At 42.0% G+C, this 23,124-nt stretch overlaps 1 protein-coding gene across 1 annotated transcript in view; it reads left to right on the forward strand.

Annotated features, from left to right (window-relative positions):
• Nucleotides 1–98: 98 nt before the first annotated feature.
• Nucleotides 99–23,124, forward strand: part of LOC139748261 (transferrin-like) — a 41,914-nt gene continuing 18,888 nt past the window's right edge. The window contains 5 exon segments of the mRNA XM_071661211.1: nucleotides 99–284; nucleotides 15,080–15,182; nucleotides 17,485–17,624; nucleotides 18,699–18,805; nucleotides 18,807–18,830. Coding sequence (XP_071517312.1) covers nucleotides 224–284; nucleotides 15,080–15,182; nucleotides 17,485–17,624; nucleotides 18,699–18,805; nucleotides 18,807–18,830 — 435 coding nt within the window. The 5' untranslated portion in view covers nucleotides 99–223.

Below are 23,124 nucleotides of genomic sequence, written 5' to 3' on the forward strand. Positions count from 1 at the left end.
AACGTGAAACTATTAAAAAAGATTGGCCAAACAATTATGCTTTACAACGAGATGTGGCATCGCACCGCACCATTAAACTAGAGCTCGGGAGCGCCTGAGCCCAGAAGGCTGCAGGTAGTGGTAGGAGGGAAAGTGTGGCAGGAGAGAGGGCTTGGGTCCAGTCGTTGTAGCCGTTCTCTTCTGCATCGTTTGGGGCTTCCCTCAGTCAACACCAAGATTGAAGATGTTGCTGGTCCATTTCGTCGGAGTGGCACTTGCCCTTATAGCAGCAGTCACTGATGGAGGTGAGAGATGAGGTTCTTGATATGAGTGTTACCAGAGGTTAAGAAGGATCAAGGAATCCAGTGACAAAGTTGCATATATATATATATATATATATATATATATATATATATATATATATATATATATATGAAACAAAAGTGTTGGCCATACCCGCTAGATCTATGCCGCTTCACTTACACGGGCCCTGGGAATGTTCCGAAGGACCTTGACAATGGTAAGTTAAATGGTAGGCAGGTAGTAAGCCTACCTACCCTCGACTGGAATGGCTAGGCGGCCCCGAAACACCTCAGTTTACTCTTGCAGGTTTATGAATGATATCGTGGTGCTAGGTGGGGGATAGCAGGGTTGAACAAGGATCCAACCAACACATTTAACAAAAACAGCACAAGAATTAAGAGTATTTACAGTGAGAGGCCAATATTTTGTGTACCATGAAAAAAAAAAGGAGAGTAAGGGTTGACTTCATAATTGTTTTTCTTTTTGGTGATGTCAGCAGTGAATATTTCTTCGAAAATGCCTGAAGAGAACCTAAGGCCATAACATATAGAAGTTCAGGGATAGTCTGATTATCGAACTACGGCCTGAAAGCTATAGGTATAATTTTGATGCTGGTGATTTACAAATGATATACGTATTATGTATAATCTACATATTATGTATTGTAATTTTGTTGATTTACAAATGATATGCATGTTTATATGTTTACGTATTATGTACTGTGATTCAGGTGATTTACAAAGGATATACATGTTTATGTTTTTACATAATTTCCGGCCAACTCTAAATTTTGTATTGTCTTAGTTGGCCCTCGCTATTTCCCTAGTTATTGTCACGTCTATGTGGTTCCGGATCGACTGCACCAAATCTGGTCACACTTTTGTGTCCTGTGTTTTTTAAACCCATTCCCACACTTCACTTAAGGTGCTTCCTGAATGCTGAGTGGATAAAATGTTATTTTTTTTCCTTTGGAAAGTTATTTTTTCATGTGATTCATCTCGGAGTGCAAACAGTGTGGCTACTTGCCCTCATGCTCTGAGAGTTCTTAGCTTGCTATACAGCAATGTAGAGGTGCTTACATTACCAGAGAATTACCTTTTCTGTGTACGAAACAGTATTTCTTTAGTTCAATTTTCGTGTTAGGATTTGTTCGTTTTCGTTATTTATGAATAGTAAGCTACCAGGGCCAGACTTGATGTCTGCTGTACATTTGTTAACATCGTCTTTCATCTCTTCCCTTTGTTTAGTCATTTTCATTGTTTCCTGTCACCCAAATCCTCACTATGCATATTCAAGGCCCGCCCAGGTGACGGTATTTCGTTGTCACTACGTTAATTTATGAAATGGCAAGGTTGTGAAACGTTGAGGGAAACGAAATTTCATAGGCTCCTGGAAAGATTCCTAGAGTGTTGTATGTAGATCGACGTTGTAATGCAACGATCATGTGTTGGTAATGTATCGTGACCCCTTGGGACGACCTTACTACAACCTTTACAAAATGTTGTGACACTCCATAAACCTTCAAACTGTATATATATTTTTGAGCATATCTTTATACAACCTTTCTTCTTCCTTTTCGGAATGCTGTAATACAATACCTTTGTGAACCATGCGTAGAGGACAAACCCTTTTTCGTGGGGCTCCTTCTTGAAGTCTACACGTGCGTTTTTGAAAAAAAAAAAAAAAAATGGTGATGCAGACCACTCCCTCAGCACCCATGGAAATAGGTCTCAGTTTCATTTAAAACATTTTATGCTATCGCATGGAGTATACGCTATCAAATCTCAAAGATAACAGCGTTAGAAGGAAATAGACATAGACAGAAGGGAGATAGCGCAGCATTGAGCTACCCAGATCATTCCTGGGTTGGTTGAGAAACATCCCACGAGACCAGATTAAACGACTGGAATCTTTAACCTGGAATAGAGGAGGGTAAGAGGCGAACTAATATACGTTTTCATTATCAAAGACTTTGATAATCTTGATATAATGTCAAGTTTACTCAAGACTTGATTCGTCTAATTTCGCTCGCAGTAATTGTTTTAAAACTTGCGGGCAAACGTTTTACCTCGAATGAGGCGAGGTAGTTTTTCTTCAACAGGATTGTTAACATACTGAGGTGATTTGTCAGTCAAGAGTGGTTGAAAGCAGGACTATAGATACGTTTACGAACAGGATAACCATTTCGCTCCAAGTTCACTGTGCAGGTTGTTCTCTTTAAATGATTGACTTTTACCACAATAATCTGCGAGATTTTCCATTCGTATTATTTATGAGAAGACAGCATATACTAAGATACATTTGATCTAAACTTATGTAACTGCATCAAAACCAAGAGAAAAATGTCTTTCAACCAGTCGAGGAACAAATTTTGCTTTGACTCGTTATGTAAATCAAGATAAACCAGGAATTAATTTTATGTTGCTGTTCAGGTGAGAAAACTTATATAATCTTTACGTGTTTGTAATACATGATCTGTACGTGTTGTTTTTAATACATAATCTGTAAGTGCTGGTACATATCGTGATGTTAACATATAAACTGTCAAATGTTACGTTGCATTGTGTTCATATACAAACGTTTCATTGTTATTTCATGATCTGTAAATGTTGATATGTTACATTTTGTTATTAATATATCGACAAAATTTGATACATTTAAATCTAGTGCTGCAATACGTTTAAAATTCCAGACCGTAAATACTGATACACGTTCACAATGATAAACCAGCATTGTAAGCCGAACAAAAGCAGGACCTGTAAGTCCTCTTTTTCCATGCCCGAAAAACCAGTATTTGCTGGCCATTATTAGCCAAGGAAGTTTGAGCCGTTACGATTATCCAGTAACTGGAAAGGGACTCTTAACCAATACAGACAGATGCCACTCATCACCACGCAGTTGAAATTCAACCACCAAATGTTACTACAGAGACGCGTGTGTTCAGTTTTTCATTGATATTCTTATGTGAAGCGTTTTGATGCCACGAGGACTTCTACCGGGAACAGGTGGTTTTGTTTGAGTGCTGAATTCAAGCTGGGACGCAAAACTTTCCTATAATTTTACTCGGTGATAAACCTTCAGGCAAGTGTATGTGTGTGTGTATGTTTTCCATGTGGAAATCTGTGACTGGAAGCTACAAAAAAAACTTATTTATTTTCCCCGTATCCTGGTGTTGGACTGACACCAGAAGAGCATGTCAAACAAGATTGTTTTTCTGTACTAATTATGTTTTGTCATAAACAAAGCGTATTGTGTTTAGGAATTAGTGCATTAGTGGTATAAATGATAAATAGTTATGAACGTATGTCAGTTTTCCTTTGCAATACTTGTATTAGTTATGGTGAATCCTGTAATGGAATTAAATGAATATGCGACATTTGTCATCGCCATGACATGATAAGATGTAGATTTGTCGTACGTCTCTTTGACTTAAGGGATCATCACCAGCGTCGCCCCTCAAGGTTCAGTCCTGTCTCCTACGCTCTTCGATTTTTATCATTTTTTCTCCCAACAAATACCAGTTGAATGTTCACGCGCACAACGCGGCACAGCCTAAATTCCTCCACGCATTTTGAAGTCGCCTCTTTGCTGTTGATGTACGTCTCGTCTCGTCCTAAATGCAACTGTAAACTCGGAAATGGACAGGATTTCCCATTGGATTACACGCAGTTTTATTACGTGGTGGGGTCTGGTTTCCGGCTGGTGGTGATGGCGGGGGATGATGTTACTCCTGGTGGTGTATGGTGTCCAGCAGGATGGTAATGTCCAGCCTGCGGTGGTGGATAAAGTTACTTCTGGAGGTGGATGGCGTCTAAGGCGATGACAAAGACCAACTTTTCGTGGTAGATAGTGACTTAGTCCTGGTTGGATGGTGTCTACCACGGTTTATGGCGTCCGTCCAGCTGGTAGTCGTGGTATGTAAGATCCGCTGGTGTATGACTGGTAGGATTCCCTGGTGACAAACAGAGGTGGTACTAGGACCGGCCCTTCCGGTACGCTCAGAGCGCATCGCCCTGACCGTAATATGACAGCTTTCAGAAAGCAAGAAATGATGTCCCAGACACCCTATTTTTTATGGGGGTATGCCCCGGAACCCCTTAGAGCTTTTGATTTAGGGGGAGTTTGAAGGGTGGAGGTGTCCCGAAAAATAGACTCAGCTTAGACCCACCCCCTAAAAAAATAGGGCCGGCCCTGGAGGGGACCTTGGAAATATAGTGCCTCTTCTCATTATGATAATAATCACACTCATGCGTCCTCAACTCCCTGGATCCGTCAACGTCAAGACGTAACGTCCAACAGTGGTGGATCAAGGCAGGCGGGCAGGCAGGCCAAAGCTGGGCGACCGCTACTGTGGGGCTGAAGTGGTGACCGTTGTGTGAGCTGCGCCTCTCAACATCCAGCTGCTGCTGTTGCATCTTTCATGGCGGCGCCTTTACTTACTGAAATAGGAGAGACTCAGTACCTTCTTGGACTCGACAATGCAACTCTTGAGGACGACCAGTTAAAGTAGGAGACTCAGTACCTTCTTGGACTCGACAATGCAACTCTTGAGGACGACCAGTTGAAGTAGGAGACTCAGTACCTTTTTGGGCTCGACAGTGCAACCCTTGAGGACGACCAGTTGAAGTAGGAGACTCCGTACCTTCTTGGACTCGACAGTGCAACCCATGAGGACGACCCTACGACCATCAAACACAGCGGTGGCTTGGCCCTCGTCCAGTACCTGAAACTTCAGGTCAAAAACCGGGTCATGAAATCCAAAAGACCGCACTGGCCTGCTTAATAATCGTCTCGCCATGCTCACTGGCCATTAGCGTCATGCTTAAGGGGGTCAAAACGGTGTATATTCGATTGAGCATTAAAAAGTAATTCATGGGTGAATTCCTTAAATTGAATTTTAATTCCTACGATAATGGACGGAGTTATGACACGTAACCTCCCAGCTGGAACGGTCACGTAACACTAGGAAAATTTGTGGTGCGTCCAAAGTAGGAGGGAGAGGTGTTGTGTAAGTCAGAAGTTCAGAGAAATAAAAACTGGTATACTTGGATAGACAGCCTTCAAAACAGTAACCGACACCCGAGGTTACGTTTATATATTTATATATTACCCCGTTGGCCTCCCTCACCGCCCCCCCCCCCTATACCCTAGGACACTCCATGTGGTTATCATTATTATAGTTATCAGATTGGATACTTTGTTTCTCTGTTCGCGAATTGTCTTAGTGGACGGAGAGAGAGAGGGAGGGGGATATAAGGCTGACAACGAATGCTGGAAATTTAACGAATGAAGTTGGAACTCCTGGTGTTAATGTATGTCCTCGTCGACCGTGTGGGGCAGACGATCGGTATGCTTGGCAGAATCTCTCTCTCTCTCTCTCTCTCTCTCTCTCTCTCTCTCTCTCTCTCTCTCTCTCTCTCTCTCTGGACAGATTTCACGTAAAACACTGGCAGCGTTGATAAAAAAGCAATGTTCGTTCACTTTCCCTTTTCTGTAAGTATACCTTTAGTTTTTTGCTCCCAAGAGCAGGCTTCCTGACTCCTCCCCACCATTAGCGAGACCCATGCAATATTAGGCAAGCTTCTTCGTCACGTGATTGCTTTGTGGCAGTTGGCAACTCAAGTTTGGGCCGTTTTGATGACTTTTTCCCCACACCTCGTCGAAGCTTTGGAACTCTCTACCGTATTATGTATTTCCCCTAGAACCATGTGTGTGTGGAGGGGTCAGGAGGGAAGGTGAAGTTAGAAACGTGATCACCAGAGACTAAGGGTCGGGTCGCCAACGGCAGGGGCTGGGTGACCAAAGCCATGTGTCAGATGACCACAGGCAGGAGTCGGGTCATCAAAGGCAAGTATCAGGTCCCATATGGATTCAGCTCGCACGTTCACATTTCGGACCGTGAAAGGATCTGATTTGTCCATGTGTAGACTGTTGTTGAGGCGTGTGTAATAATACTAGATTTTATATTTCTGTCAACGAACGACACGAGCATGATACAGTTTTCTGAATGTTGTTTCGGCCAGTGTGGTGGCCGAAGTGGAGAATAGAGCAATGGATTCTTGCTCAACACAAACACTGTGCCAGTGCTGCTTGACTCTTAAATTCAGTTCTTTTCCAATTTGTCCCGGATAAACTTTACCCCCCCCCCCCTCCACCGCAAGCCTTGCATGATATCCTTGAAACACAACCGTTTAAATTTTCTGGCGATATTTTTTTCATAAGCACGTTTTTCCCTGGAAGAGCAGTGTGTGTGTGTGTGTGTGTGTGTGTGTGTGTGTGTGTGAGCCTTACACTGGTGTTGCCACGTCATAAGCTTAACCTTGAGTATGTTTCTTGTGTTTACCCCAGTGTATGATGCAACCGGGTCACACCTTGACGCTCATTCAGTCTCATGTTGTTTATTCCTCTTACTTCGAAGGTTCTGGTCATGGACATTGTCGTACAAGGAGGCTGGGTCTTATTTAATTCTAAATTGTCGTTATGAATATAGAATAGCGAAGGGGACAGGACATGTAACCCTGCGGAACACTGCTGTTCATAGGGGAAAACAGAGGAAGCTGATCCGTCCACAGTTACGGAATTTGGCTGACCAGAGTGGAAATTAATAGGGACAGCACACCGTGAGAGGAAGGAAGCCGAAACAAAAGAACTAAACCTGACTCCGATGGTGCCCAAAATTCTTGGAATATGAAGAGTTTAACGTTGGATTCCTTAAAGTGTCTCTATCGCGGTTGGATTTCGTCTGCGGTGGCCACGTCGACACACACACACACACGAGACATTCAAAATGAACTATATGTAATCAAATGGGAGTTAAGGGCACATTTACAAACTTTCGAAAATTAGTTGAAGTTACAGCAGGAAGTTAGTGGTAGGATTAAGACGATCATCCATTTTTAAGATATAGGCTATACCGAGGACAAGGTTTGCTGACCAAGAAGCGAAAACACGAGCAGGCACAGGTGCAAGTTGGCAACATTCTTAGCATGGGTTGGGTTCGTCTGGATCGTAACCCTTGTGTTGTGTGTTTATTTGTGTACAAATTTCCCGAGACACCTTTCTTAGGGTCCTGGTATTAACCAGGGCCTGAGCCTCATCTCCAGTCCAAAGGTGCGCCGCTGTCAGTAAGAGGGAAATGTTGGACCCTTTTTTTAGAAAAAGTTTTGACGGGACTGTATTCCCAGTGATACAGTCGCCGTGTCACCTCATGCTTGTGCCAGAGAGAGAGAGAGAGAGAGAGAGAGAGAGAGAATCCTTTTAGGACTACGAAGAGACATTACAGGGAGGATCGAAGACTTAGTAAGAGGTGTGTGTGTGTGTGTGTGTGTGTGTGTGTGTGTGTGTCAGTAGTACCTCGTCAGTGATGTGGCCATTGCATATGAGGCAGATGAGTCGCCTCGTATTTTCACTATTATCAAGGAGCTCTGGGCAGATAAGATATAGAGCTTGGCGTGGACCATTCACAGATAAGGTGGCCTCTGTAGTTAGTGAGGATGGTGAGTGGATCGTGCTGTCGAGCATGGGGCTAGTAAAGCGAGGTGGCCACCGTCCAAAGTCACGCACTTTACTGCCCTGAGTGGGCAGCTGTAGTTATTGCACTTTTACCATTGTGTATAGTGGGGAGTTTTACATTGGTGCTGTCCCTTCTCTTAACCTTCTATTTATGCACGTGTGTGTGTGTGTGTGTGTGTGTGTGTGTTTAGGTATGCATTTCAAGTTATTGCTTTACTGTTCAGTATTTTATTCATGTACCGTGATGTATATTGTTTATGTTCTTAAATCATGTATTTTTGTAGTCCGTAAGATATGTCTTTCTTCCTATGTCCTTTCTTACATAATACGAAACCGGCACTCGGGGTGGGAACCCCACCACGTCTGAGGTTCCTTTCGTATCTTACAATCTTGTAAACATATATTGCCTGTCCTTCGTATCTTATTTACCTTGAATTAGAGCTTCCTGCCACGTTCTCTTTGTCTAGCCGATATTTGTGTCTGATGAGTTTCTCAAGTGACTACTTGAGAAGGTCGAACGGCGTTGTCTCAACTGAAGAGCGATGGTGTTGCTTGCCCTTAACAATCCTAACGAACTCCATGGTGTCTCATAACACTAGGTTCGTTGATATGAATTACTTTATAAACTAATGATGGATGTATACACACATCTGACACTTGTTCCTTACGTTCTGTTCAGAAACTCGCAATATTTCTCATCATCTTCTACCACTGTTAAAGTTTTGAGTGAGAAATAAGAGCGAACCTGTGAGACGGAATATCCTTTGGCCCATTATATTGTGCGTTCCGAAGACAGGTAAGATGTTAGTCATAGCTACTAGAAATTTGCCTCAACACCGGCGTTAGAATAAGTGGAAGGTAGTTAGAGGTTAAAGCTCCATTACATTGCAAACTAGGATATTATGAACCGTTACCATCTTTCATAGTTTGTCTGTGGCTCCTGACTGTGGTATGTGTATGACAATATTCGTATGATAATGTTTGCAGTATGGGAAGGGAGTTCTACTCATCTGGGGCCTTATCTCTAGAAAATGAGTCAATAACCACCCACTCTTTGAACCCTCTCAACCGTAGGTGTGTACATTAAAGAAATATATACTTATTGTAACAAAAAATCGATCGGACATAACACAGGACTGATTACAAGACAGGTTTGTCAGGAAGGAGAGGCGACCATGAGAGAGCCCAGGGGCGCTTGTAGCCTGCCGTAAGGATGCGACGTTCGAAAGATATGAGTTCGGCTTTGTCTTTAAAAACTGCGTCTTTCTCTAACCCAGCGTGCGTCCACGGACGAGTCAGGTTTTCTCTGTGGAAGTCAATCTCTGTCTCTAACCTAGCGTGTCTCCGTAGACGACAGTAAATGATCAGCCTGGGAGAATGTTGGATATAAAATTTTAGAATACTAGTTGACGGAATCGCTGTTGGAGATGGCGGCAGCCAGCACTTAACGTCTTCTGGAAGTTGAACGTAAGGCCACAAGCGGCGGCTGGTAACATCCCATGACCTCTGTATGCTCTCTGTTGCTCGCCCATGCCACTCTGTTGACATTCTACACCACACGCCCGAATCTGTTGATTTATCCTGCGAATACCGTTATTATTAATGTCATCTTACCACATCATGCCTCACGTTTGGTAAATATATAGAGAGGCATAATCCATTGTTATGGCTCGGGTTCGCTTGCCGGAGGGATTCCTAGAATAAGAATAGAAATCGACCTTTCGTTTAATTCGACAAGGAATGAAGTATAGGTACCTGGAAACACTGTGGTGGCTTGAGGCCCTGGTCTTCTTGGAACTGAGGTAGGCGGCGGGCGCACCCATCCCAATGTTGCCAACTTATGGTATAACCTCACCTGACGTCACATTCCACGGCTCATGGCGGTTTCTTCATCTACTCTTACATTCGTGTTATATGCAGACTGACTCTGGCTGGTCCAGTGAGGTGTCCCAAGTTCAGAGGTACGGTTAACTTGTTCCGCATCCTGGCAGGCATAAACAACGCGTTCAGAGCGCTTGCTTCTATTTGCTCATTTTCCCACTCATTGGTTGACTTCTGAACGTAAAAAAATAAAACCACGAAAAAAACTAGTAATCAGTTTCGTCAGTCTCTGTGTGTGTGAAGGTCTAACTTCATGTTTGTAAACAGGTCCGTCAGTCTGTACGTGAGAAACTCTGACTTCATTGCTGAAATGTGTTTTTAGAATTCTCATACACCTAACGCTAGTAGTCTTTCATGTTTTAGGTGCAAGTTCCGTTCATGCCCACACAAAATTGGGAAGCCACGGGCTTTAAACTAAATGCTGAACACACTACAACTGATAATATATATATTTTTCAGTTTCTGTTCTGAGTCACGTATGATGAAATTCAAACATACTTAATCAAATGATTAAATAATCTTTAAATCCTTAGATGATATTAGAAAAGATGAAGCATTAACCATTGGATTGACGTATCTCTCCCTTAAGGTAGGAAAATCAGATGTGTGTGTTCATATCTTGTTCAGCGATCAGAAAGTGTACTATCGAATAAGTCCAGACACCTGGGAATTTACCCTCATTCTGTAAACCCAACGGCAGGCTGGATGTAGGAGATGGGTATAGAAAAGAGTATTATTGACCGTTTGGTGGAGGAGACACGTGTAAGAAAGGCATGGGTACACCTTTCCCACTCGCCCTGGTACGACAACTGCCACGAATATAAAGTGGTTCAGATACAAGACGGTTGATCCTTGCTTAAATCGTAACGCTATAGTACAACGGTACGTCGTGAAACATGAAGGTACGGGTCTTGAAGACGACGTGCTCAGGCATCGAACTGTCGTGCCGTTAACGGATTTACTGTGTGAAAACAACAAAACTAGAACTAGTGCATTAAGATATTGCGATATTGATGACTAGAAGTACAAGAGTTGCATAGAAAATATATGTGGTCTATTTATCTTTGCAAACGTAGAAAATGTATGTGGTCTAATTGCCCCTGCAAACGAAGAGAATGTACGTGGTCTTCTCATTATCATTGCAAACATTGAGAATGTACGTGGTCATCTAATTATCGTTTCAGACTTAGATAGTATATGAGGTCTTCTAATTATCCTTAACACCTGAAAGAGTTGGCGTTTTTTTAGTTTGGTGGAGTTTGACGACGCATACACCGACCCTGGCAGATGATAGGCTACAAGCTGCGGAACACAGCCAGTCATATCTTGTAGGTGCAGGTTAAGAAATCTGTTTGAGCCCAGAATATAAATCTGACTTATGCAATGGTTTTATAGAGAAAACGGACTGGTCTCGGGGAGCTTCATTAGAAATAGGTTTAAGGGGTTGGTGGCAGTTTGTTGGGAAGGAGTTGCAGGGTCTAGATTGCTGTGTATTGCTCTGGGGGAGGGAATCACATTGAGAAACGCGGTCCCATGCACCCGAGGTGGGGGGGGGGGGGGATATTCAAGACAAGAATGATGACGATGTCTTAAAGCTGGTTTGTTTTGGAAGCCTCGGCACACCTTGCGAGGGATATATATATATATATATATATATATATATATATATATATATATATATATATATATAGATAGATAGATAGATAGATAGATGAATATCGGGAGTCATAGAATGAAGGGTGTACCGTGTTATTAAGGATATGGTAAGAGGCGGGTATGGGGAACAGATGATGGGCTGGTGTACTGAGCTGAGAGATGAGTCTTGAGCTGATAGGTGGGACACGGGTGGGAGGGTGAGATCAACAGGTACATGACTCGGTTAATTTGAGGACGGGGAAGAACAACAGATTAAATTTATTGGATCCAGAGTGAAATATAGATGATTCAAGGAAATGTCATATATTGAAGTGTGGAAATATCAGGTCCACAATCATATATATATATATATATATATATATATATATATATATATATATACACACACACACACACACACATGTGTATGACAGGTGAATGAAAGAGATGACTTATGCGCGTGTGTATTTATATGTAAAACGTGAAATGTACCTGCGTGGTACTGCCCGGCTGCATAAGTTCTGAGACCTTTTCAAAGAATTTGACTCCGTCCGTTTACATGTAATTGCTGGAACGATGTGCACTTAGAAGTATTTAAAGACATTTCAGAAACGACCCAGCGTGCTTTTTTTCTTTTTTATTTGGGGCGGTCACGAGCTATTCCACCCAAAGTCACAAAAGTCAGAGAATTAAAACCCTTCAGCACGACAGTACGCCTCGACCCCCCTCGAGCACGGATGAACGACTTTTAAACATCAGAATGAGCCAGGTCGAAGGCCGGAGCCGCCTTGGAATGGCATACAAGAGTCTTGTTAAACCGCAGCAGCAAGGGAGTGGCGATGTCGCCGTTTCCGTTGAACGTTTCAGTTCAGCGGAAGTTACTATTACACGAACGTCTCCGTCTCGACACACTCACAGGAAGGGAGTGTTTGGAAGATACGTACCATTGTTGAGAAACTGTGCCCTGTATGTGCGTGTGTGTTTACCTACTTGTGCGGCGCGGGGCTCCCATATCTAGAACTTTTGTCTTCCGTCATACGACTTTCTTTTGAATTTGCATATGATATTAACACTCTTAGATTCTAGGCAGCTTCTTCCATTCAATGTATGTGTGAGTGTGTTTAAAACTCTCTCACCGTAACACAGATAAAGTAATAACAGACGAGCACACACACAAGGCTTAGGCTGGTATGTGTTTGTTCACAATTAAGACGTAGTCCATATGAGACAAGGTTGAGGGACGGGTCATCACGTGTGTAAAACTCTTGCCTTGTTATAATCAAAGAGTATTCACACACGTGATGAATATATATGACAGTAATGGTAGGAGTTTGCATAAAAGTTACCTCATCCTTAAAAAAAAAGGTTAAGTTAGCAGAATAATGTGTGTATATATGCATTTGAGAGACAACTCAATATATGCGCCTTTCCACCCGGTGGGGACACATTTCCTTGCAACTACTACCCAGCCCTCCGCATTTGCGTGCCCAGTGAGGGGCCAGTAGTTAGTGAAATCAACTTCTCTTACGATTATATAAGGATTCAAGTGGAACTAATCAGATTTGTTCAGTACATATTGGATATGTGCTGTAGAAACTTTGATTATCATTTTCTACAAAAATGATCGTGAGCTGAATTTTGTCCTTTCTCCTACATTACTAAATGCATTATCAAATTTGGGTAATGAATTTCTATCATAGTTCTTCGTGGATTAAAATTAAATTTCCTGTTTGTTACATGCCTACTGTCACCGTGCAAGTTACATCATGGTTGCTATAACTGAATCCTTGTAAGAATTACCTATTAAAACGAGTCATTCGATTGAGCTGTATTTCTAAGCATCGTACATTAATTTGCGTCATATCCTCTCATACTGGCAATGAATTGAAGTTCCCGAAACTTTGGAAGATTAATTCAAAGATTAATAACAAATCATCTTAATGTAGAGAAAGATAGGGTTTGCTCTGTATCACAGACGTGACAAGCGTTCATTTTGTTGTTATTGAAACATTAGTAATAACGGCTAGGCTTACCTCATGATCGCTCTAAAAAGTCTTTTAAAACATTTGTGGTAAAAAGTTTGAGAAGATGAACTTCGTTATGATACTTCTTGAAGAACATGTGAAGAAAGAAAATTATCGTATTTTTTATTTACGGTTTGATTATAATACTTGAGCTGCGTTCTGAGATTGCTCCTATTGCCAGCAGCCACATCCGGGATTTTGTCAATCGCACTTCATCCTGTATATCATACGTATCCTTGTATTGTTATACTCAAAAACGTGTGTGCGGTTTTAGGCATATGACCTTCGTGCTACCTATACGAAAACTCGTATCTTGCTGCCAGTCACGTAGCCTGTGGGGGAGCACTTGCGACGAACTTCTAATATGCCAGTCTCTAGCTGTGCGAGTATAATTATAAGTACGACTCCGCGAATGCCCGTTGGCAGGAACCCGTCGCCAAAGCAAATGAAAGCAGGGAGACTGTCTCCTGGCCAGCGTGAAAGTTGTTTGATTATGTGGGACGTTGATAGCCTTGGTTCAGCATGGTCCTGTGTGCCGTGTTCCCGGCCTAACCCAGGCCACACCTTAGCTGGCCATTTCTTATGTTGTCACTATTACACCATTGCTGCCGGCCCCAGCAACCTCAGACGCTACCATTAATAGATTCCTCCGCTTCGGTTTTAAACCCCGTCCACTCTTTATTATAATTACGGTTATTCATCCTCTCCCTTATACCCGAGATCAACACACTACAATCCACCATCCAGCCAGTCATCCCTGCCATGGTGTCATTATGGCCTTCTGTGGCCTTTTCCTCTTGTTATAATTCCGCTCCACGCCCTCACAACGTGACCAGACTGTGCTTCACCACTTACGTATATTCCCTGAACTCCTCCCCAGCCAGCATTTATAGACCCGCATCCCCTACCAAAATTACAAATGCTGGGCAGCTTACCCGTCAGCATGTATATACCAGTGTTTACCAGCGCGGCGCACTTTCCCAATCCAATAAGGTAAACACATTCACTTAGTGTGCCGTGTGTGTTGCAGTGTGTGTGTGTGGAGTGATATTCCCGTCACACTCGCCTCAATACTCAGGTACAGTCTCCAGTTCAACAGTCACCCGTCTGTCATACAGCAGTTTTTTTTTTTTATCATCAACGTGTCATCACAACAGCGAGGCACACGTGGATGGCTTCTGCAATGAGCATGAGACGCCCCTGAGCATGACTGTCCTGCCCCAGTCCACGACGCTCCCACCCTTAGTCTAGCCTTTGACCTGACCCTCATAAGTCGTGCCGTCGTACTGGAGGACTCACAATCACCAGAGCACTGAGCCTATCACCATCTCAAGCACCACTCTTATCTCCTTTATCACTCCAGCACAACTACTCGTCTTTTATCTGCCACTACATGCCTCCTATCTCATACACATTTCGTTAAAGTCTCTCATCAATTATGAAATACAATTCCCACGTGGGTGACGAAATCACAATCTCACGGCCTGCCTGAAGTCTGACCTGCTGACGTTTGACATTAACTTTGACACAGGTGACGTCACTGTCCCAGGTTCCGAACATATAAAAAGTTCCATATAAGCGACACTATGCATAGAACGTGCGCCTCTGGAACCATTGTTCTTTTCTTGACGCTGCCTTGTGCAGCAGGGAAAGCAGTTATGTAGATTCTTACCGATAAATACACCATGTGTTCCTGTAACGCTCTGATATTTGTCTCATTGTGTAACTCTTAATGTTACCGACAGTGAATGTGTGCGTGACGAGGAAGGAGGACGAGGCTTGCAGGTCCATGATGTTAGACCCGGCAGTGCAAACCCTCAACATCAACTGCGTCACAGGAAATGACAGGTAAATAACCAACCCTACCCCTCTCACCCTCTCCCCCCCCCCCCCCTCGCTTATCTCAGTTATCGTCATCCTGTGTGATTCTCTGTCATTTTCATTCTTCCTGTGTTCACTTTTCTCTCATCTTTGCTTCTTTTATTTTGACGGTTACCAACGGATGAGGGAGAGGAAATATGTGCCGGTTTTTCCCTTATTGTCTGTGATCATTACAACTATTGAAAAATTTGGTCTTGCTCTTTGCATTTCGTTTAATCCCTAATAGTATAATGCAACTTATTTGCGATTGATATTCCTCATTTTGAACCATACCTAATTTTTTTTAGATATAGCTTCAAAATTCAGAAACCCTCCTACTTTCAGCTTGAGGGAACAGAAAATAGTAAATAATGAAAAAAATATATTTACTGCAGTTGGTTTCATTAACGGTAAACGCATCCGAATCTTCTTCGTTAAGGCATATGAACCTTAGATACGCTACACCACCATTGATAATTAAGCCATGAACATAATACTGGCGTCAACGGATCTCTCCAGTTTCAGTATACAGTCAGCAATTTTCCAGCACAGAGGGAGACTATGAACCACCAAGTTGCCTTACATAGGGATTTAACGATGCTAGTAAAATGTCCCATCAGGTTATCAATTGCACATGGAGTGGTGCATAACACCTGGAAAGAAAGGGGTCCTATTCTAAACTATCGTGGAAAATTCGTTGAAGTTTTAGAATAAAAAAAAGTATCCGACTCATCCCCTCTCAAGGTTGTCATGATGAGACTAAATGACAAGGAAACATTTGTTTTCCAAATAACCCCCATGAGCACGACGGTACATTCCTTGGGCATAATGATGATGGTACAATCTTTTGACAAGTGATGCAACACATGGACAACCTCGAATATGACGGTGCAGTCCGTGGGCACGATGGTACAGCCCTTGGCTGTGATAGTACAACCCTTGGGCTCGATGGTACAGGCCATGGCTATGATGGTACAACCCTTGAGCGCGACGGTACACCCCTTGGTCATGGTGGTACAACCCTTGAGCGCGAGGAAGTTACCCCCCCCCCCCCATACCCAAGGGTAGCACCTTCATGTTCGCAGAGTGTACCATCTTGCTCAAGAGTCCTACCGTCATACTCAAGGATCGTACCAGCTTCTTGTGTAGTTGTTACACTCTTGTTCGTTCCTCACCTTATGACCCAGGGAGGGCGAATGCTAGGGTAGTTTGTACGGATGCTCCTCGACCATCAGATATGCACACGTGACGCAACCGTCACACTCAGGTGAGTTTATAGTGCCGAGTTGTAACTTCAAGGCCACAGCGGGACTTGTGGTTCTTCATCGTGTACGCTCCACAATTTTTTGAGACTGGAGGAATTGTGATGTTCTTTGGTACGAGCTGTACTAATCATGTAATGTTTCGTTGTAAATACAAGGTCCTTTAATGGTAATGGTGGGGTCGTTGCCGTATCTTATGGTATGCTAAGTAAGCAGCTACTAATTTAGTTCTGATACTGGGATAAAATATTGTACACTCAGGTTGGATCAGGCTGATCATATCACTGTCAGGTCTGATCAGATCACAGTCAGGGTTGATTTGATTGCAGTCTGATCAAATTAAATGCCTCTTTGTATACCAGATCTCATGAAAAAGTAATTTTTGGACTGTACACCTCTTTTTCAGAAATTACTCAAAGAATATCTTCATGGTTCATTTCAATAACGGGTATGTTGGTGGAACTTGGCATACACTATGTTTAACAAGATCGTTTGTGCAATCCACTAAGAACAATAAAAGTTATGATCGCATCCATCATGTTAGATCCCTCTCTGATGTCATCTGTCATGACGTGGATCTCGGCTTTTAAACGGGGTCTAACATACCCCTGCCATACAAGAGGAAACATGAACGATGATAACTTCCATGACAAACATTCAGTTGTGTTTAATTATTGTTGGGGACAAAGATATTAATTACACAAATTCCTCATCGCTTGTGTGAAAAGAATTTCATCCTTTATTTACCAAAATAGCATATATCCATTATAAGTGAATGGACAGCTAGAATTTTTGTTATATCCAACTTGAAAGTTGTAACATAAAAGCTCTACATAAACTTATATTGCTGCCTTGCAGCCAGCATTTCCTCTGCCTGCATGAAAGTTGAGACACCTTTGATTTACTGCTGAAGCTCGGTGAAGTTTTGCTAATTGCTGTCCATGCAATGTCTTGCATAATGTATCATATTTAATATGATTTAAGAATTGCTGCCCCAGATCATAGTAATTGCTTCCCAATGCCTCCAGGTATGACTGTTTGGCAAAGGTGATGTACAAGGAGGCTGATGTGACTTGGGTTACTGGCGAGGATGTCTTCCTAGCTAGAGAACTCTATGCAAATGAACTCCAAATTCTTGCAGAGATCAGAACTTCGGAGGAAAGCACTGGTAAGTGTATCCAAGGTCAAGGATGTTGAGGACAAAGGTGGTAGGTGTAGGTTTAGATTATGACCATCAAGACATTGACGTAGTTGGGGAGAGATCATAGGAATTGTGCATTAGGACAATAAATAGGGATGAGGATCAGGATTGTTGAGGATCAGAACTACAGTTGTGGGAAAGACTAGAGCTCTGGAAGACAAAGCTAGTATAAGTTAAACTGAGATCAGAGTGACTAGACTAAGAGAAAGGTCTGTAGTTAGGACCAGTACCATTTCTGTCCGGGGCAAGGGTAGATTCATTAAAGATTGGGGTCACAGATGGGGTAAGGACAAAAAGCTACCAGAGCCTGAGGACAAAAACAGAGATGAGAGGCGTGATGGGCCTTGTAATGGGTGGGGTTAACCCAGACCTTTGACTAATATGTGGTACTGCTGGGCTTGTAATAGATCCATTTTTTATGGACTTTTGACAGATGTATGATGTTACAGCCTTGTGATATATAATGAAGAGATTTGCAAAAATATCTAAAGGTGAAGATAAAGACTAAAAAAGTAGAATAGGAAGATATGTACAGTGTTAAAAACAAAAAGAGTTGTGATATTACTTGTGAGAAGTGTAGTGTTTCTTGAAAAAAAGCTTATCATTTTGTGACTTGGAGGTGTGGTGCTACTTAGTTTGAAAGGAACACTGGTGTAACATGGATATTAGCTCTAGAATAGTCCTGTTTTTTACTTGATAGAGGATGTGTGGTGGTACTTTACTTGTGGAAGGTACAGTGTTACTGACTGACGAGAGGTGGATATAATGTTGATTGATTAGAGGTGATATGTTATTACTGTACTTGAAATTAGAGGATGGTTTGTGTTACTTGACATATGAGAAGAAGCATTGTGTTTACATGACATTAGAGAAAGTGTAGTATCATATTTTATTGCAGCTTTGAAAGGATTCATGATGTTACTTAACATTTGAGAAGGAGGCCAAAGTTACTTGTAAGAAGTGCTGTGTTACTTGCCTGGTGTGAGGTTTAAGAGGAGGCATGATGTTGCTTGTCTTTTGAAAATGCTGTTGGTATTACAGAGCCATGGAGGTACAAGGGTGTTGCTGTGGTGAGGAAGACCAGCATCAAGGGTCTGGAGAGCCTGAAGGGTTCCAAGTCCTGCCACACTGGCTACCGTAGGACAGCCTGGCTGGAACATCCCATTCTCCCATGTATGTATTTTATACGGGCTGAAAGTATTCGCAGCACATTTGATGTGTATCAGTAGGCTAATTTCCAGAAGCAAATAATAACCAAAGATAAGTTTTCATGTGGATATATCTTCCCATAAGTTTGTGAAAAAATTTATGTTAATGTTCATTTGTCAGTTACATCTGAATATTCCTGTTACATGAATGTAAGTACATTTCCAGTCAATCCATGTCTTTTTTTTTTATGTTGAAGGCTCCAGTCATGGACAAAAGTCCACATCACGGCCGGCCCTTAATTGAACTATAGAGAGAATTATGAAATGGAAAAACAAATGATGAGGAAAAGGATGTACAAATTTTGGAGGAAGTGAAAAACCTGTCTTTTAAAATTTGCCAGGTCATAGTTATTGGGAAAGACATGAGAAGGTAGAGAGTTTCAGAGCTTTGACTTGCAGGGAAAGGAGCAGTTATCAGAATGGTTCACCCTTGAATTGCCGATGGCCACATAGTAATTATGTGACACTAACAGATTTCTGAGTATTGCATAGTTTAGTTAGTTGTTGGGGAACACAAACAGCCAGCTCTCGGTAGTAATACCTTTAGAAGAGGGAAAGTGAACCAACATAGCAGCATAAGGTGAAAGGATCAAGTAATACCTTCAGAAGAGGGAAAGTGAACCAACATAGCAGCATAAGACAAGAGGATCAAATTCAGAAGTTAGCCTAGATAGTTTATAAGTCAGACTGCTTTCAACTCTCAAGTAAAGTTGAAGAGCTAGAATCACCCCAGATGTGAGAGCAGTACTCCATACAAGGATGAATAATCCGTTGTATGAATGGAGCAACTGTTTAGGGGAAAAGAAGGTTTGACATTTTGTTTTTTGTTGAAGGCTCCAGTCATGGACAAAAGTCCACATCAAAGCCACACTTTAATTGAAATATAGAGAGAATAATGAAAGTGAAAAAGAAAAGACCAGGGAAAGTATTTACAAATTTTAGAGGAAGTGAAAAACCTGTCTTTTGAAGTGATCCTGGTCATAGTTATTTGGAAAGACATGAGAAGAGAGAGCGTTCTAAAGCTTCGATGTGTAGGAAAAGAAGCAGTAAAAAAAAAAATGGCCCACCCTTGAGTTGCCACTGGCATGGCATCTTGCTGACTTTTGTTTTGTCTGCCTAGTGGTGGGGCATGCAAGCAGCCAGCTCTAGGGAACATAAACCAAAGTAATACCTATGGAAGAGGGAAAGCGAACCAAGATTGTAGCTTATGGTAAGAGGGTCAAGTTTGGAAGTTACTCTGGGACAGGTTATAAAGCTGGACCACTTTTGATTCAACTCTGTTAAGTAAGGATGCAGAGCTAGAACTACCCCACATGTGACAGCAGTACTCCATACAAGGACTAATCAGTCCTTTGTACAAATAGAGTAAGTATTCAGAAGAAAAGAGGTTTTAACATCTAAAGAGGACACCCAATTTTTTAGAGGCAGAATTAGTTATTCTCATAATATGGGGTTTCTGAGAAAGAGTAGATGTTACAGTAATACCAAGTCTGTTCATTGAGTCAAGAGGTGGAATTACAGAATCGTCAAAGGAGAGACGAGAGTTGTGAGGAGTTTTCGACAGAGCGATGGTAGAAACTGCATCTTTAAGACATTAAACTTAACTAGATTTCGTCTACCCCACTGACATATCTTGTCCAAGCCTGTGTTTATCGAGGAAGCTATTTCAAGATGAGATGCAGATCAAATGAGAGAAGGAGGAGCAGATCTGAAGGATGTGGATAAGTGCAGTGTTGAGTTGTCAGCATATGAGTGTATTTGTTTGTGGAGAAAGAAAATTTTTGAAAAATAGGAGAAAAAGTTTAGGGGACATGACAGAACCTTGAAAGATACTGCTGTTAATGGAGAAAATGGGAAAGGCTGATCCATGAACAACTACAGCAATAGATCGGCCTGAGAGGAAGCTAGAATTGAAGGAGCAAAGTGAGGGGGGGAAGGTAAAAAAGGGGAGCTTAGAGCTGAGACCCAAATACCACACCCAGTCAAAAGCTTTGGATATGTCAAAGGCAACTAGACATGGATCCCAAAATCTTTCTGGGATGATAACCAGACATTAGTAAGATCAGAAAGAGTATAACCAGTGGATCTTGCCTTATGGAAACCATACTGGTTATCAGAGAGGACAGATTTTTTTAAGTGTCTAAGGATACGTTAGTTGAGGAGCGATTCAAAGACTCTGGAAATGGTAGATAGAAAGTCAATAGGATGATAGTTAGAGGGGTCAGAACAGTCACCTTTCATAGGAATTAGATGTATCAATGCATGCTTCCTAGGAGAAGGAAAAGTTTTGTTTTTTAAGCAAAACGGAATGGACGAGCAAGCGCAGGTGCAAGTTCAGAGTTACACTCTTTCAACACATGGGAATAGATGCCATCAGGACCATAAGCCTTGCTTGTGTCCAGAGAGAGAAGTGCTTTTTGGACAGTCCAAAAAGAGATTACGAGGAGGGGCATAGGATTAGTAGGAGGAGCATCAGTGGGTGAAGGAAAGATATAGTCATGCAAGGTAGAGTTAGAGGAGAAACAGGAGCCAAAGAGATTTGCTTTGTATACAAGAGAGATAGTTATGGTACCATCAGAATGGAAAAGTGAAGGAAAGGTAGAGGTACAGTTGTTAGAGATATCCCTAGTTAAAGACCAGAGAGACATATCTCTGGATGATGAGGAGAGGTTATCGCACTTCCTTTGAATAAAGGAACTCTTTGTCTCACAGGTAACATGCTTGTAGTGATTACAGGCAGTGATAGAAGCTGAATGAGAGCCAGAGGAAGGTAAAATTTTCCAAACCCGGCATGCCTAAAACCTTGCCTGAATGGCCTCTGAACAGGAATGGTTGAACCATGGATGAAGAGGTTGTCTTGGTAGAAGAGGGACTAAATGCTTCCATTCCTGCAAGATAACCTCAGCTATGCATTTGGTGGAGACTGAAGCTTCACCATAAAAGAGACAGTAATTTAACCAATGAAAGTCAGAAAAGAAGTTATGCATGTTATCCCAGTTAGCCTCGTTGAGGTTCCAGTATTTACGCTTAGAAGGGGCTGCTGGAGGGTGAGGTGCCATTAGAATAAATACATTTATAAGGGTGTGATCAGAAGAACCAGTTGGGGCGAGATTGTGTACTTACAATGGGATGGACTAGAGGCGAAAAACAAATCCAATATATTAGGAGAGTGGTCACAGCTGATGCTTTTAAAGTATGTTTGAGCTGCAGTGGCTTGTAAGCTGCAGCAAGAGCTAATCAGAGCAGAAGAAACACAAGCACTTCAAGAGAGAAACAGAGAATTAACTTTAAAGTCAAAATATGATTGTTCAAACTGTAAAGATAAAGAGGAAATGGAAGAGGTAGAGGGCTTCTGTTTGCATCCATTTGGTAAGGAATTCAAAGGAATTCGAACAGCAACAGACCATTGGGCCCTTTCAAAGATTGATGTGGTAAAACTTAGAAGTTAACAATTTCTGTAAGAGATTGGTGGTATGATTTGGTGACTGGCTATTTTTAGACCTGTGTCCCTGACAGGGAGGGGATTTGATCTGACCTCCCTTGTGTGATATGTAATGACCTGATATGTATGACCTGACCTGACCTCAAATGCCCATTTGATGTGGTCAACCCACCGACCTGTATTAGTTCTCAACAAAATTGTTTCCTTTGTAGTTTTAGGCAATTTTATCATTGATTTGTATTGCTAAGAGTTCTGCTCCTTTATTGTGAAAGTGATTGCTGTCTTTGCTGTATATATAGTTCCTTGTCTTATTGAATTCAAGCCATGTATCTAAAACATCAATGTTAGCATCTACCCAAAAGCATTTCAGTCTTTCAGTTACACCTATCCTCTACTTAGAGTGTAGTTACCTACATATGTTGCTCCCAACATTCAACACTAAACATGATTTTTTTTAATTCGTCCTTTAATGTCTTTAACCTTTTGTTTAGTGTGGGAAATTCTGGCACTGTGGTAGACATGGACTGGTTTCTTAGCTCTTGAATTTCCCACCAAGTGTTTACCTAGGATTCTTAGTCTCTCTCAAAACCTCTTTGTCAGTAGTCACTTGAGGCCCAGACATTCTTACTACCCTACAAGGTTGAACCATAAGGTCCTATAGATTGAGGGAGAAGAGAGTTATCTAAATGGACTATCCAGCATCATCATGTAGAGTGAGTAAAGCCTTTGGCAGAGATATTCCTCACAATTGTGTGTCACAAGTAAACACCTGACATCTACCAAGGATACATTAGTTTAGGATCTAATGAATGTAAAC

Source organism: Panulirus ornatus, chromosome 73, assembly GCF_036320965.1.
Source record: "Panulirus ornatus isolate Po-2019 chromosome 73, ASM3632096v1, whole genome shotgun sequence".
In the NCBI taxonomy this organism is placed as follows: Eukaryota; Metazoa; Arthropoda; class Malacostraca; order Decapoda; family Palinuridae; genus Panulirus; species Panulirus ornatus.